The sequence below is a fragment of the Anomaloglossus baeobatrachus genome, chromosome 9 (assembly GCF_048569485.1).
Source record: "Anomaloglossus baeobatrachus isolate aAnoBae1 chromosome 9, aAnoBae1.hap1, whole genome shotgun sequence".
Lineage (NCBI taxonomy): Eukaryota > Metazoa > Chordata > Amphibia > Anura > Aromobatidae > Anomaloglossus > Anomaloglossus baeobatrachus.
The window spans coordinates 27,983,088-27,996,316 of record NC_134361.1 but is presented as its reverse complement, the minus strand read 5'-3'; the positions used below and the strand labels follow the sequence as shown (position 1 = coordinate 27,996,316).

General features: G+C 47.1%; 2 protein-coding genes across 9 annotated transcripts in view; both read right to left on the bottom strand.

Annotated features, from left to right (window-relative positions):
- The window catches only part of VWA7 (von Willebrand factor A domain containing 7), an 87,058-nt gene extending 83,974 nt beyond the window's left edge, over positions 1–3,084 (bottom strand). For 3 of the 7 annotated variants that reach the window (XM_075323451.1, XM_075323445.1, XM_075323444.1), the window contains exon 1: positions 2,215–2,337. The gene's annotated coding sequence lies outside the window, so the exon portion shown is untranslated. Of the gene's footprint in view, positions 1–2,214; positions 2,339–3,060 lie in introns of those variants that run through there. The other 4 variants (XM_075323448.1, XM_075323450.1, XM_075323446.1 and 1 more) reach the window with 3 other exon arrangements.
- A 9,833-nt stretch (positions 3,085–12,917) lies between these two features.
- VARS1 (valyl-tRNA synthetase 1) overlaps positions 12,918–13,229 on the bottom strand; it is a 41,802-nt gene continuing 41,490 nt past the window's right edge. For both annotated transcript variants that reach the window (XM_075323442.1, XM_075323443.1), the window contains exon 30: positions 12,918–13,147. In XM_075323442.1, the coding sequence (XP_075179557.1) occupies positions 13,079–13,147 (69 nt within the window). In that variant the 3' untranslated portion in view covers positions 12,918–13,078. The remainder of the gene's footprint in view (positions 13,148–13,229) is intronic.

Sequence of the window (13,229 nt, the reverse complement as noted above, 5' to 3'; positions counted from 1 at the left end):
GTACGCTTTATACATAGTAGTGTGAACTCTACTACTGGTATACAGTCTGGCTCTGTACATGATAGTGTGCACTCTACTACTTACATACATTAAGGCGCTATGCATTCAGTTGTATACTCTTCTACCTGTATACAGTATATGTCTATACATACAAATGTGCACACTATAATCTGTATACAATATAACTCTGTACATAGGAGTGTGCACTCTACTACCTGTATACAGTCTGGCTCTATATATATACATATATATATATATATATATATATATATATATATACACACATGTATATATATGGAGCCAGACTGTATACAGGTGGTAGGTTGCACACGCCTATGTATGGAGCCATAGTGTACACAGATTGTAGTGTCCGCACATTTGTATGTATAGACGTATACTGTATACAGGTAGTAGAGTGCACAATACAATGCCTGGATCCTTAATGTACATAAGTAGTAGAGTGCACGCTCAAATGTATAGCGCAATATTGTACACAGGTAATAGAGTGCACACTACTATGTAGAGAGCCAGACTATATACCAGTAGTAGAGTTCACACTACTATGTATAGAGCGTACACTATATATAGAGTCAGACTATACAGGTGGTAGCATGCACACTTCTATGTATAGAGGCATACAGCATACAGGTAGTAGACTGCACATTCATACGTAGAGCCAGATAGTTTACAGGTAGTAGGAGTGCACACTCCTATGTATAGAGCCATACTGTATACAGGTAGTAGAGTGCACACTCCTATGTATAGAGCCATATTGTATACAGGTAGTAGAGTGCACACTCCTATGTATAGAGCCAGACTGTATACAGGTAGTAGAGTGCACACTCCTATGTATAGAGCCATACTGTATACAGGTAGTAGAGTGCACACTCCTATGTATAGAGCCATATTGTATACAGGTAGTAGAGTGCACACACCTATGTATAGAGCCATACTGTATACAGGTAGTAGAGTGCACACACCTATGTATAGAGCCATACTGTATACAGGTAGTAGAGTGCACACACCTATGTATAGAGCCATACTGTATACAGGTAGTAGAGTGCACACACCTATGTATAGAGCCATATTGTATACAGGTAGTAGAGTGCACACACCTATGTATAGAGCCATACTGTATACAGGTAGTAGAGTGCACACTCCTATGTATAGAGCCATACTGTATACAGGTAGTAGAGTGCACACTCCTATGTATAGAGCCATACTGTATACAGGTAGTAGAGTGCACACTCCTATGTATAGAGCCAGACTGTATACAGGTAGTAGAGTGCACACTCCTATGTATAGAGCCATACTGTATACAGGTAGTAGAGTGCACACTCCTATGTATAGAGCCAGACTGTATACAGGTAGTAGAGTGCACACTCCTATGTATAGAGCCATACTGTATACAGGTAGTAGAGTGCACACTCCTATGTATAGAGCCATACTGTATACAGGTAGTAGAGTGCACACTCCTATGTATAGAGCCATACTGTATACAGGTAGTAGAGTGCACACTCCTATGTATAGAGCCAGACTGTATACAGGTAGTAGAGTGTACACTCCTATGTATAGAGCCAGACTGTATACAGGTAGTAGAGTGCACACTCCTATGTATAGAGCCAGACTGTATACAGGTAGTAGAGTGCACACTCCTATGTATAGAGCCATACTGTATACAGGTAGTAGAGTGCACACTCCTATGTATAGAGCCAGACTGTATACAGGTAGTAGAGTGCACACTCCTATGTATAGAGCCAGACTGTATACAGGTAGTAGAGTGCACACTCCTATGTATAGAGCCAGACTGTATACAGGTAGTAGAGTGCACACTCCTATGTATAGAGCCAGACTGTATACAGGTAGTAGAGTGCACACTCCTATGTACAGAGCCACACATATAGTAGAGTGCACACTGCTGTATACAGATCTATACATGGACACACACAGGCACTCTCTCCCTGTATGTATATTTCTACATTTAGTACATTTCTATATCTACATTGTGCACAAGTACCGAAACATGCTCTCCTATATAAATCCATACTGTGCACATGTGGATGAGTGCACGCTGCCAGGTATGTATCTATACAATGCACACAAAAAGCTCACACTGCTATACTTTGTGTAACTTATACACCTCTATTAACCCTTAGTGCACACCTCAGCTTGCATTGCACTACCTACATATGAATGTAAATCTCTTTGGCAAACCTTATAATTGCTGTGTCACTAGTCGCAGCGCCCATCATCCTCCGCACCTGCCGTCCTCGCTGCCTCCTCTCCAGCCACCTCACACCGATCTCTAATCTCCAAGTTTACAGTGGCCACTTCTGAGTGTTTATCAGCCCAATATATGACAGCAGGTCCCGCCTTCTGCCTTAAAGGGACAGCAGCAAAATATTTCATTTGAAGTGTCACTTTTTTTTTTTTTTGGGGTATGTGGGGAGACGAGCAGTCATAGACAGGAATAGAGAAAGAAAGAAAAAAAGGAAGCAATCATTTAAAAAGTAATACAGCCACAATGACACGGCACGGTTCTGCAGACCTAAGCGTCGGTAAATAACAAATAACAGGATTTATTCTTTATTTACAAAAATAAAAAAATAAATTCTGGATGTAAAAGAGCTAAATCCAGAATTTCGCTGCAGTGTGCCCCCTTTTATCCAGCTTCTTTGTGTGTGCCTCTCTTTTGTGTGTGTGTGCCTCTCTTTTGTGTGTGTGCGTCTCTCTTTTGTGTGTGTGCAAGTAACAGGTCACAAATCCTTTGTGCCCCCACAAAAACCCGAGGCGGGGGGGGAGCGTGAGAAAAAGCCCAAACACCAAGGCTTCAGGAATAGCAAAGCGTGAACCTCCCTACTTGATGAATAAAGGCTCCGCACCATGACTGGGCAGACAGGGCGGTATAAGCCGAAGTGCAGGGACCACAAGAGCTGACACTCTATGCGCCCACCACGCTCCATATTACTGGAAAGCCTATGGACCGCAAAGCTCAGAGGAGACTCTCTCCCCATTATTGTATATGTTAGATTATTTATACCGCCTGTATTTCCATATTACCGTACAATCGTGCACTTGTCAGTTCCCCCAGTGCTTGATATTTGCCGGGATTGCAGCATGAACAGGATTAGGTTTTGTAGCAGTGTCATGGGACCGAGCCCCGCAGAGAGGACGGCTGCTCACAGCAAACAATTAACTCTTATGTGTTCACTCAAAAAAAAACCACACACACAAAAAAAATCCTTTTTATTGTTGCCGTCTTCCACATTGACCCTTTCTTTTCATATTATAGAGTTTTCTTTGTCACCATTATATAGACGACATTACAGTAAACTCATCAGGCCACATTTATTAAAAAGACATTCCCTTAACACCATTGTGAACACACAAAAAATAAATAAATCTGTCCTTGTTGTCCACAGCAACCAATCAGAGCTTAGCTTATATTTCTTAAAGTGCTCTGGTGAAATCAAATCTGCTCTGGGATTGGTTGCTATAGGCAACCAATGTATCATCAGAAAATGGCCTATAATCTATGAAATTTAAGATTATATATATATATTTGTACGTACGTGTGTGTGTGTGTGTGTGTGTGTGATATCTATCAATAATCACACACACACACACACAGGGTGGTCCAAAAGTAGGTGAACAATATGTGTAATAGGGTTATGAAGGGGGAGATTTATCAAGCATGGTGTAAAGTGAAACTGACTCAGTTGCCCTTAGCAACCAATCAGATTCCAGCTTTCATTTTCCAAAGAGTCTGTGAAGAATGAAAGCTGGAATCTGATTGGTTGCTAAGGGCAACTGAGTCAGTTTCACTTTACACCGTGTTTGATAAATCTCCCCCTTCATAACCCTATTACACATACTGTCCACCTACTTTTGGACCACCCTGTATATACATACACACACAAACACGTGCACTCTTAAACTTCATTATCTAGGTTTTGGAAAATACAGAAATATTGCTGTTTTTAACTTTAAACGCTGAGGACCAACACATTCATGGTCTGTAGAAGAAGGGAATTTTGTTTACTTACCGTAAATTCCTTTTCTTCTAGCTCCAATTGGGAGACCCAGACAATTGGGTGTATAGCTATTGCCTCTGGAGGCCACACAAAGTATTACACTTAAAAGTGTAAGGCCCCTCCCCTTCTGGCTATACACCCCCAGTGGGATCACTGGCTCACCAGTTTTAGTGCCAAAGCAAGAAGGAGGAAAGCCAATAACTGGTTTAAAGACCAATTCAATCCGAGGAAACATCGGAGAACTGAACCATACCACATGAACAACATGTGTACCCGAAAAAACAGAAAAACCCCGAGAAAACAGGGCGGGTGCTGGGTCTCCCAATTGGAGCTAGAAGAAAAGGAATTTACGGTAAGTAAACAAAATTCCCTTCTTCTTTGTCGCTCCATTGGGAGACCCAGACAATTGGGATGTCCAAAAGCAATCCCTGGGTGGGTAAAAGAATACCTCATGATAGGGCCGTCAAACGGCCCTCTCCTACAGGTGGCCAACCGCCGCCTGAATGACTTATCTACCTAGGCTGGCGTCTGCCGAAGCGTAGGTATGCATCTGATAATGCTTGGTAAAAGTAAGTAGACTCGACCAGGTGGGTGCCTGACACACCTGCTGAGCCGTAGCCTGGTGCCGTAATGCCCAGGATGCACCCACGGCTCTGGTAGAATGGGCCTTCGGCCTTGAGAGAACCAGAAGCCCAGTAGAACTGTAGGTTTCAAGAATTGGTTCCTCGAGCCCCCGAGCAAGGGTGGATCTGGAAGCTTGCGACTGTTTACGCCGACCAGCGACAAGGACAAAGAGTGCATCCGGGTGGCGCAGGAGCGCCATGCGGGAAGTAGAACTTGAGTGCTCTCACCAGAACCAACAGATGCAAATCTTTCTGAAATTGATGGACTGGACGAGGACACAAAGAAGGTGAGGTGATATCCTGATTGATATGAAAATGGGATACCACCTTAGGGAGAAATTCCGGAACCGGACGCAGAACTACCCTGTCCTGGTGAAGGACCAGGAAGGGAGTTTGTATGAAAGCGTTGCTAGCTCGGAAACTCTCCTAAGAGACGAGACCGTTACTAGAAGGCCACTTCCCGTGAAAAACGGGAAGGGAGACATCCTTCAAAGGCTCGAAAGGCGGCATCTGGAGAGCAATTAGAACCTTGTTCAGATCTCAGGGCTCTAACGGCCGCTTGTACGGAGTGCTGAGAAGACAAACTCCCCGTAGGAACGTGCGTACCTGAGGAAGTCGTCGTTTCTGAAAAAATACAGATAGCGCTGAGACTTGTCCCTAAAGGGAACTGAGCGACAACCCATTTTCCTACCTAGATTGCAGGAAGGAAGGAAACATAGACGATGCAACCGGCCAGGGAGAAACACCCTGCGCCGAGCACCGAGATAAGAACATCTTCCACGTCCTGTGGTCAATCTTGGCGGACGTTGGTATGCTAGCCCGTCTCATGGTGGCAACCACGTCCTGAGGTAATCCTGACGACACTAGGTTCCAGGACTCAATGCCACACCATCCGGTTGAGGGCCGTAGAATTCAAATGGAAGAATGGCCCTTGAGACAGCCAGTCTGATTGGTCTGGTAGTGCCCCCGGTTAGCCTACCGTGAGGCACCACAGAACCGAGTACCACAACATCCTCGGCCAATTTGTAGCGACGAGGATGGCGCGGCCGCAGTCGGTCTTGATCTAGCGCAGTACTCTGGGCAACAATGCCAGAGGTGGCACCTAAGGTAGCTGGAACTGCGACCAATGCTGAACTAAGGCGTTTGCCGCCAGAGCTCGATGATTGTGAAACCGTGCCATGAAGCTGGCACATTGTTGTTGTGCCGTGACGCCATTAGATCGACGTCCGGCCTCTGTCAGCGGCGCCAGATCTCCTGAAACCCGTCCGGGTGAGGAGACCATACTCTTTCGGCCACACCTCAGCGACTTAGGAAGTCAGCTTCCTAGTTTCCACACTTGGGATGTGAATTGTGGATATGGTGGATGCCGTGTCTTCCACCCACATCAGAACCTGCCGGACTTCCTGGAAGGCTTGCCGGTTGCGCGTTCTTCCTTGGTGGTTGATGTATGCCACCGCTGTGGAGCTGTCCGACTGAAGTCGGATATGCTTGCTTTCCAGCCGCTGTTGGAAGGATTGTAGGGCAAGATACACTGCTCTGTGTTCAAGAACATTGATCTGAAGAGTGGACTCTTGCTGAGTCCACGTACCCTGAGCGCTGTAGTGGAGAAAAACTGCTCCCCACCCTGATAGACTCGCGTCTGTCGTAACTATCGCCCAGGACGGGGATAGGAAGGACCTTCTTTTTGACCAAGAGGTGAGAAGAAGCCACCCCCGTAGAGATTCCTTGGCCGCCTGAGAAAGAACGACGACTCTGTTGAGGGACGTCGAGTCCTCGTCCCATTGGCGGAGAATGTCCCATTGTAGTGGACGCAGTAAAACTGCGCGAAAGGAACTGCCTCTATTGCTACCATCTTACGTAGGAAGTGCATGAGGCGTCTCAATGTGTGCGACTGGTTCTTAAAGAAGAGCTTGCAGCCCGTAGTGAATGCTGTTTGTCTAGCGGCAGCTTCACTATCGCTGAGAGAGTAAGAAACTCTATGCCTAGATATGTTATCGATAGGGTCGGGGTCGGATCTGACTTTAAAAAGTTGATGATCCACCCAAAACTCTAGAGAGTCTCCAGCGCAACGTTCGGGCAGTGTTGGCATGTTTCCTAAGAGAGTGCCTTGACAAGTAGATCGTCTAAATACGGGACCACAGAGTGACCCTGAGAGTGCAGGACTGTGACTACTGCTGCCCTGACCTTGGCGAAGACCAGTTGGACTGTCGCTAGCCGGAAGGTAGAGCTACGAACAGAGGGTGTTCGTCTCCTATAACGAAGCGTAGAAACGCTAGTGCTCTGGATCAATCGGCACGTGTGGATAAGCATCCTTGATGCCTAATGATGCTAGGAAATATCCTTGGGACCTTGAGGCGATGACATGGCGGAGGGATTCCATCCGGAACCGCCTGGTGTCCACGAGCTTGCTGAGCATTTTTAGATCCAGAACGGGACGGAACGGCCCGTTGTTATAGGTACCGCAAAGAATTTGGGGTAAAAACCGTGACCTTGTTCCTGAAGAGGAACGGGGGTCATCACTCTTTCTGCCTATAGAGTGCACCCTGTTTGCAGAAGAGCAGCGGCCCGGCCGGGAGGTGGAGAAATTCTGAAGAATCGAGTTGGAGGACGAGAAGTGAGCTCTATCCTGTACCCGTGAGACAGAATGTCTCACACTCAATGGTCATTGACCTATGGCAGCTAAATATCGCCAAGGCGGGAGAGCCTGCTACCGACCGAGGCCGCAAGTCATGAGGAAGCCGCCTTGGAAGCGGGTTTTCAGACTGTCGCTTTTTTGGGCGAGACTGAGCCCGCTAAGAATCTTAGCTCCTCTGATCCTTTTGAGTCCACATTGGACGAGGAAAAATGGGACCTGCCCGAGCCTCGAAAAGGCCGAAAACCCCGACTGCCTCTTGCTCTGTTGGGGTTTGTTGTGTCCGGGCTGAGGAAAGGATGAATCCTTACCCCTGGACTGTTTGATGGTTACATCCAACGCTCACCAAACAGTCGGTCAGCAGAAAAAGGCAACTGGTTAGGCAACCTTTTTTGGAAGCAGAATCTGCCTTCCATTCACTTAACGAGCAGACCAGGCTCTGCTTAAAAACACGGAGTAGCGGAGGCTACCGCCGCACGGTTCGCAGAGTCCAGGACAACCTGAATCGCGTAAGAAACAAATGCAGACATTTGAGAGGTTAAGGATGCCACCTGCGGCACAGATGTACGTGTAACCGTGTCAATCTGTGTAAGACAAGCTGAAATAGCTTGGAGTGCCCCAAGGGAGAGAATGCCGGAGCCAACGGTGCGCCGACAGCCTCATAGATGGCTTTCGACCAGAGATCCATCTGTCTGTCAGTGGCATCTTTGAGTTTGCAGTTCCATCTCCCACTGCACTATGGATCTAGCTACAAGCCTGGAGATTGGAGGATGCCGCTCGGGACATTGGGTCCAGACCTTGGCCAAGTCAGGGGACAGGGATAACGTGTATCCTAAGCCGTTTGGAGAAGCGCATATCTGGATAAGCGTGGTGTTCCTGGACTGCCTCTCTGAAGGCAGAGTGGTCCAGAAAAATACGTGAAGCTGACTCCTCCACTGGAGGAGCTGTGAGAAATAACCCACATTCTATAGATGGACGCTATAAGATTATGTACTATGGCGTCACAATCAGGTGTATCCAGATTGAGAGCGGTCTCAGGATCAGAATCCTGAGCCGCTACTTCCGCCTCATTACACAGCGAGTCCTTCTGTTAGGACCCTGATGAAACCGAGGCCGCTCATAGCGAGCCCACTTAGGCTGTCTGGGACTGACGTCTGTGCAGAGCCGTGACTCTGGGATGCGTGTGACATTCCCGGAGCTGTTAGTTATTCACACTGAGGGGGGCCATGGATCAATGATTCAACAGTGCCCATATTGTGAGAGACATGTCCGGACTGCTAGGCTTCTAGTATCATAGCCATAGTCTCAGAAAAACTGTCAGTAAATACTGCAGACACCGTCCTCATCCCCTGGCCATTAGTGCATATAATGGGAGTCTATGTAACCTGCCGGCCGTATAGCCGTACATGCTGTACCAGCTGTATAGAAAAACATGTGGTTCTGCACCTTTGTTTTACACAGAGAATATGCTGATAACTCCTCCGCATAATCCAGGAGGGTATATACAACGTGCGACCAAACAGTGCAATGTATATAGTACAAGCATATCTATAAGTGCACTTCTGCACTAGTGGGGTTAGCACCACAGGTGCTGCTTAACGCCTGTTGCAGCGATTGTGTGACTATCAGAATGCCAGGGTCTTCCACACTTGTCTCTGTATCGTACAGAAACTGACACTAATGGCTGCCGGTGTCCTTGTAGAGAAGGAAGCCGTGGGCGTGCCTGAGAAAGTGCGGGAATCCGGATTCACAGTGCACACAGTGAGAGGGGTGGAGTATGCAAAACATACTCCAGCTCTCAGCTCTGCTCTATGCAGCGTCACGCCCCTACCCTGACTGTCAGGGCTGTGGGCGGTAACGAAGGGAGACTAGGCCCAGAAGCCGGGGACTCGAGTTAACAGCGCGGCCGCCGTAAAAGCGCGGGCCGCGCTGAAGTCCCCGGCGCACCACAAGTGCCAGCCGCGCCGCAGTTCCAGCGGCCGGCGCGACCGATTCATAGAAGTGGCCAGCGTCCCGCCCCTCTCCTGACTGGCAGGTCTGGGGGCGGGAACGAACGGAAGCAGGCCGCAAAAGCCGGGGACTCTAGTTATCAGCGCGGCCGCCGTAAAAGCGCGGGCCGCGCTGAAGTCCCCGGCGCACCACAAGTGCCAGCCGCGCCGCTGCCAGCGGCCGGCGCGACCGATTCCTGGAAGTGGCCAGCGTCCCGCCCCTCTCCTGACTGGCAGGTCTGGGGGCGGGAACGAACGGAAGCAGGCCGCAAAAACCGGGGACTCTAGTTATCAGCGCGGCCGCCGTAAAAGCGCAGGCCGCGCTGAAGTCCCCGGCGCACTACAAGTGCCAGCCGCGCCGCAGTCCCAGCGGCCGGCGCGACCAATTCCCATAAGTGAGCCTGCTTCAGCAAAGCTGAATGAGGCCATGGCACAGGCGCCGCAGCGCTGATGTCCCCCGGCGCACTACAACACCCAGCATGCTGCGGTGTGAGCGCCAAATGCACGGGGACACAGAGTACCTTGAGGAAGCAGGGCCATGTCCCTGATGTACTCCGCTCCATCCAGCATCTTCTCCAGGGGCTGTAGATGGAGCACGGTCTCAGTGCCTGGAGACCGGTAAATCCCACTTCACCCAGAGCCCTGTAAAAAGGGATGGGGAAGGAATCAGCATGTGGGCTCCTGCCGCCGTACCCGCAATGGGTACCTCAACCTTACAAACACCTCCGACATACAGTGGGGTGAGAAGGGAGCATGCTGGGGACACTATATGTGTCCTCTTTTCTTCCATCCGACATAGTCAGCAGCTGCTGCTGACTAAAAAGTGGAGCTATGCGTGGATGTGTTGCCTCCTTCGCACAAAGCACAAAACTGGTGAGCCAGTGATCCCACTGGGGGTGTATAGCCAGAAGGGGAGGGGCCTTACACTTTTAAGTGTAATACTTTGTGTGGCCTCCAGAGGCAATAGCTATACACCCAATTGTCTGGGTCTCCCAATGGAGCGACAAAAATTAATTTTTTGCAATAATTTCAATATAATCACAGCCAGTATAACAATCACAAGTATCACCTTAACACAGGATCCACCATTCACAATAGGTGCTGTCACAGCTCACCTCCTCCTCTTGTACAATGACTGATAACACCTCTATATAGAGTAGAAAACACAGGATGTAGCATTCACAATAAGTAATGTCACAGCTCACCACCTCCTCCTAACACCTCTACATAACACAGGATCCACTATTCACAATAGATGTCATAGCTCACCTCCTCCTTCTGTACAATGACTGATATCTACTGTATATAGAGAGGTTATCAGTCATTGTACAGGAGGAGGTGATCTGTGATATCACCTATTAATATGGTTGATCCTGTGTTATCTACTGTATATAGAGGTTAACAAAGGATCCACCATACATAATAGGTGATGTCACAGATCACCTACTCTTGTACAATGACTGATAACACAGGATCCACCATTCACAATAGATGTCACAGCTCACCTCCTCCCCATCCTGTACAATGAGTGATAACACTTCTATACAGTAGACAGGATTAACCATTCACAATAGGTGATGTGACAGCTCACCTCCTCCCCCCTGCACAATAGTTGCTAACACCTCTATACACAGTAAAGAACAAAGGATCTATCATACATAATAGGTAATATCTCAGCTCACCTCCTCCTTTTCTTGCACAAATGACTGATAACACTTCTATACATTGTAGATAACGCAGGATCCACCATTCACAATAGGTGACAGCACAGCTCACCTCCTCCTTCTTGCATAATGACCTCTAATCACAGAACAGGCCCACAGCACTTTCCCATAGAAGTTATGACGTCTCCAGGCCTTATGTCTCAAAGGGTCTGCTGCTGTAAAGCATATCTACACCCCTATGATCATATACAGTATATACAATACGGCGGCTCTCAAAATGGTAGAGCCCATGGGTCACAGCTACGTATATAGACATGATACAGGAATATAAACCTCCGGTGTGACGCAGACCCCAGCCATTGCTCACTTTTCAGAGCGCCTCTCGAGGACCCTGCTGGCCCTCGATTACACAGGGAGCCCGTTGCTTCAAATGGGAACCGTTCAATGCTTTATTTCTCCTGTAGGGGCGCCGCAGGGTTCCCACATATATCACAGCTGATGTGTAATGATGCGATCATTTGGTCATATGGGCACCTGAATTACCAAAAATGGAGAGATCAGAGCAGACAACCCCTCACACATATCGGTGGCTTATTTCAGCCCATGTTTAGGGACCGTCCTCCAGAACGCAGGCGGTTTTTATTTTTCACCGCTGTTATATTCTTGCTTCCTCTGCCTCCAGACTGACATTGCTAACACAAACCAATACTTCCTTACCGTGAAGAGGAAGACGACATGTTTATTTTTAATTGGTACTTCCCCAACTACCAGAGCTGATACGGACACTACAAGGCGGCCATATACTCTGACATGATTCATATGATTGGAGATAACTTGCCAATCGATTGGGGTCTGACCGCAGACGGGGGGACTCCCATACGGGGCACTCATGTGCCATTGTAAATGGACCAACGGTGGGATATGTGACTCTCCGCTACATTCATTGTCTATGGGACTGCTGCAACAGCCGAATACAGACCTGCAGATAATGGATGGAGCGGAGGTGCGCATGCTCGGCTACTGGTTATTTCAGATGGGAACCAGCAGTACCTATTTCTCAGGATTGATGGGGGTCCAAGTGCTCAGCAAGTTATCCATCCTGTAGATAGGTTATTACTTCTAAAGAATGGAATAATCCATTAAAATGTATCCAAATTTTGGGCTGATTGATCAATTTGCCACATTTTCACAATTTTGCATTATTTCTTCTTTCTATTTGGCTAAATTTGGACTTTAAGCCACGCCTTCTTTCTTTTGACCACACTAATTTCAGCTAAACCCCGCCCTCCGGACTAGCAAGGCACAAAAAAAGTAAAATATATGATCTATTTTGGCATGAAATTCAGTTTTGTGATGAAAACTACTTTTTTTTTTCTTTTTAGATCCAGGAATGTATCAGTCTCAAAACCAACGCAGTCGTGAAGTATTAATAATGGAAGAAATGGATGTAATGTGGATAGAGTAACTATTATTTTTACCATATTTTTTATATTTCTGTCTTCAATTAGCAAAGGAGAACATTTCTGTTTATAACCAGTTGCTTAATATAATTTGGTCTGAGCTAAAAGTCAAACTATTTTCCAAGTCTAGATAAGGCTGTAGCAACTAAACCTCAGCAAAACCTCAGCTGCAAAAAGTACAGCAGAGCCGCCTACAAATGTGCAACCTTGAAAAAGCTTCAATAAAATTAAAAAAATAAATAAATGACAAATATATGTCGGAGAGTAAGACAATGAAGGGGAATGGGGGGGGTGCCGTTATGATCAATTAAATTATATAATTATTTTTTATATAAAATTGAATTACAATCTGATTGTTGCATGTTGTTTGTGACGATGGGCAGACCCTTTATATAAAGATGGGATGGGAGATGATCTGAAGAATCCAAACGGTTGCCCTTTAAGACGTTTTTCGCGATCAGTCCCCCATTTATATTCTCTCCTCGGACCCTCAGGAAACCACACACTGAGCCTTCCTTGGTTCTACAGGATTTATTACTTCCAATCCACCCTGCGTGACAACTCGCACACAAACACATTTTTTTTTTTCCATCTTCTCTAAAAAATATAAAGTTCAGGAGCAGCATCAGGGCCAGTGCGACCGTTCTCGGGCAAGCGGAAAATAATTTACTACGGTACTAAGCCATCCTCTGGAAACTGGTCATGGCTTCCTCCACCTTCTGGTATTCGGTTTCAAACTGCTTCATCTAAGGGGGCAGAAAGAAATGGGGGATAAATAAGGCGTGATGTCGCACGCAGTACAATGAAGGTATAACAGAAGGTAAAAGG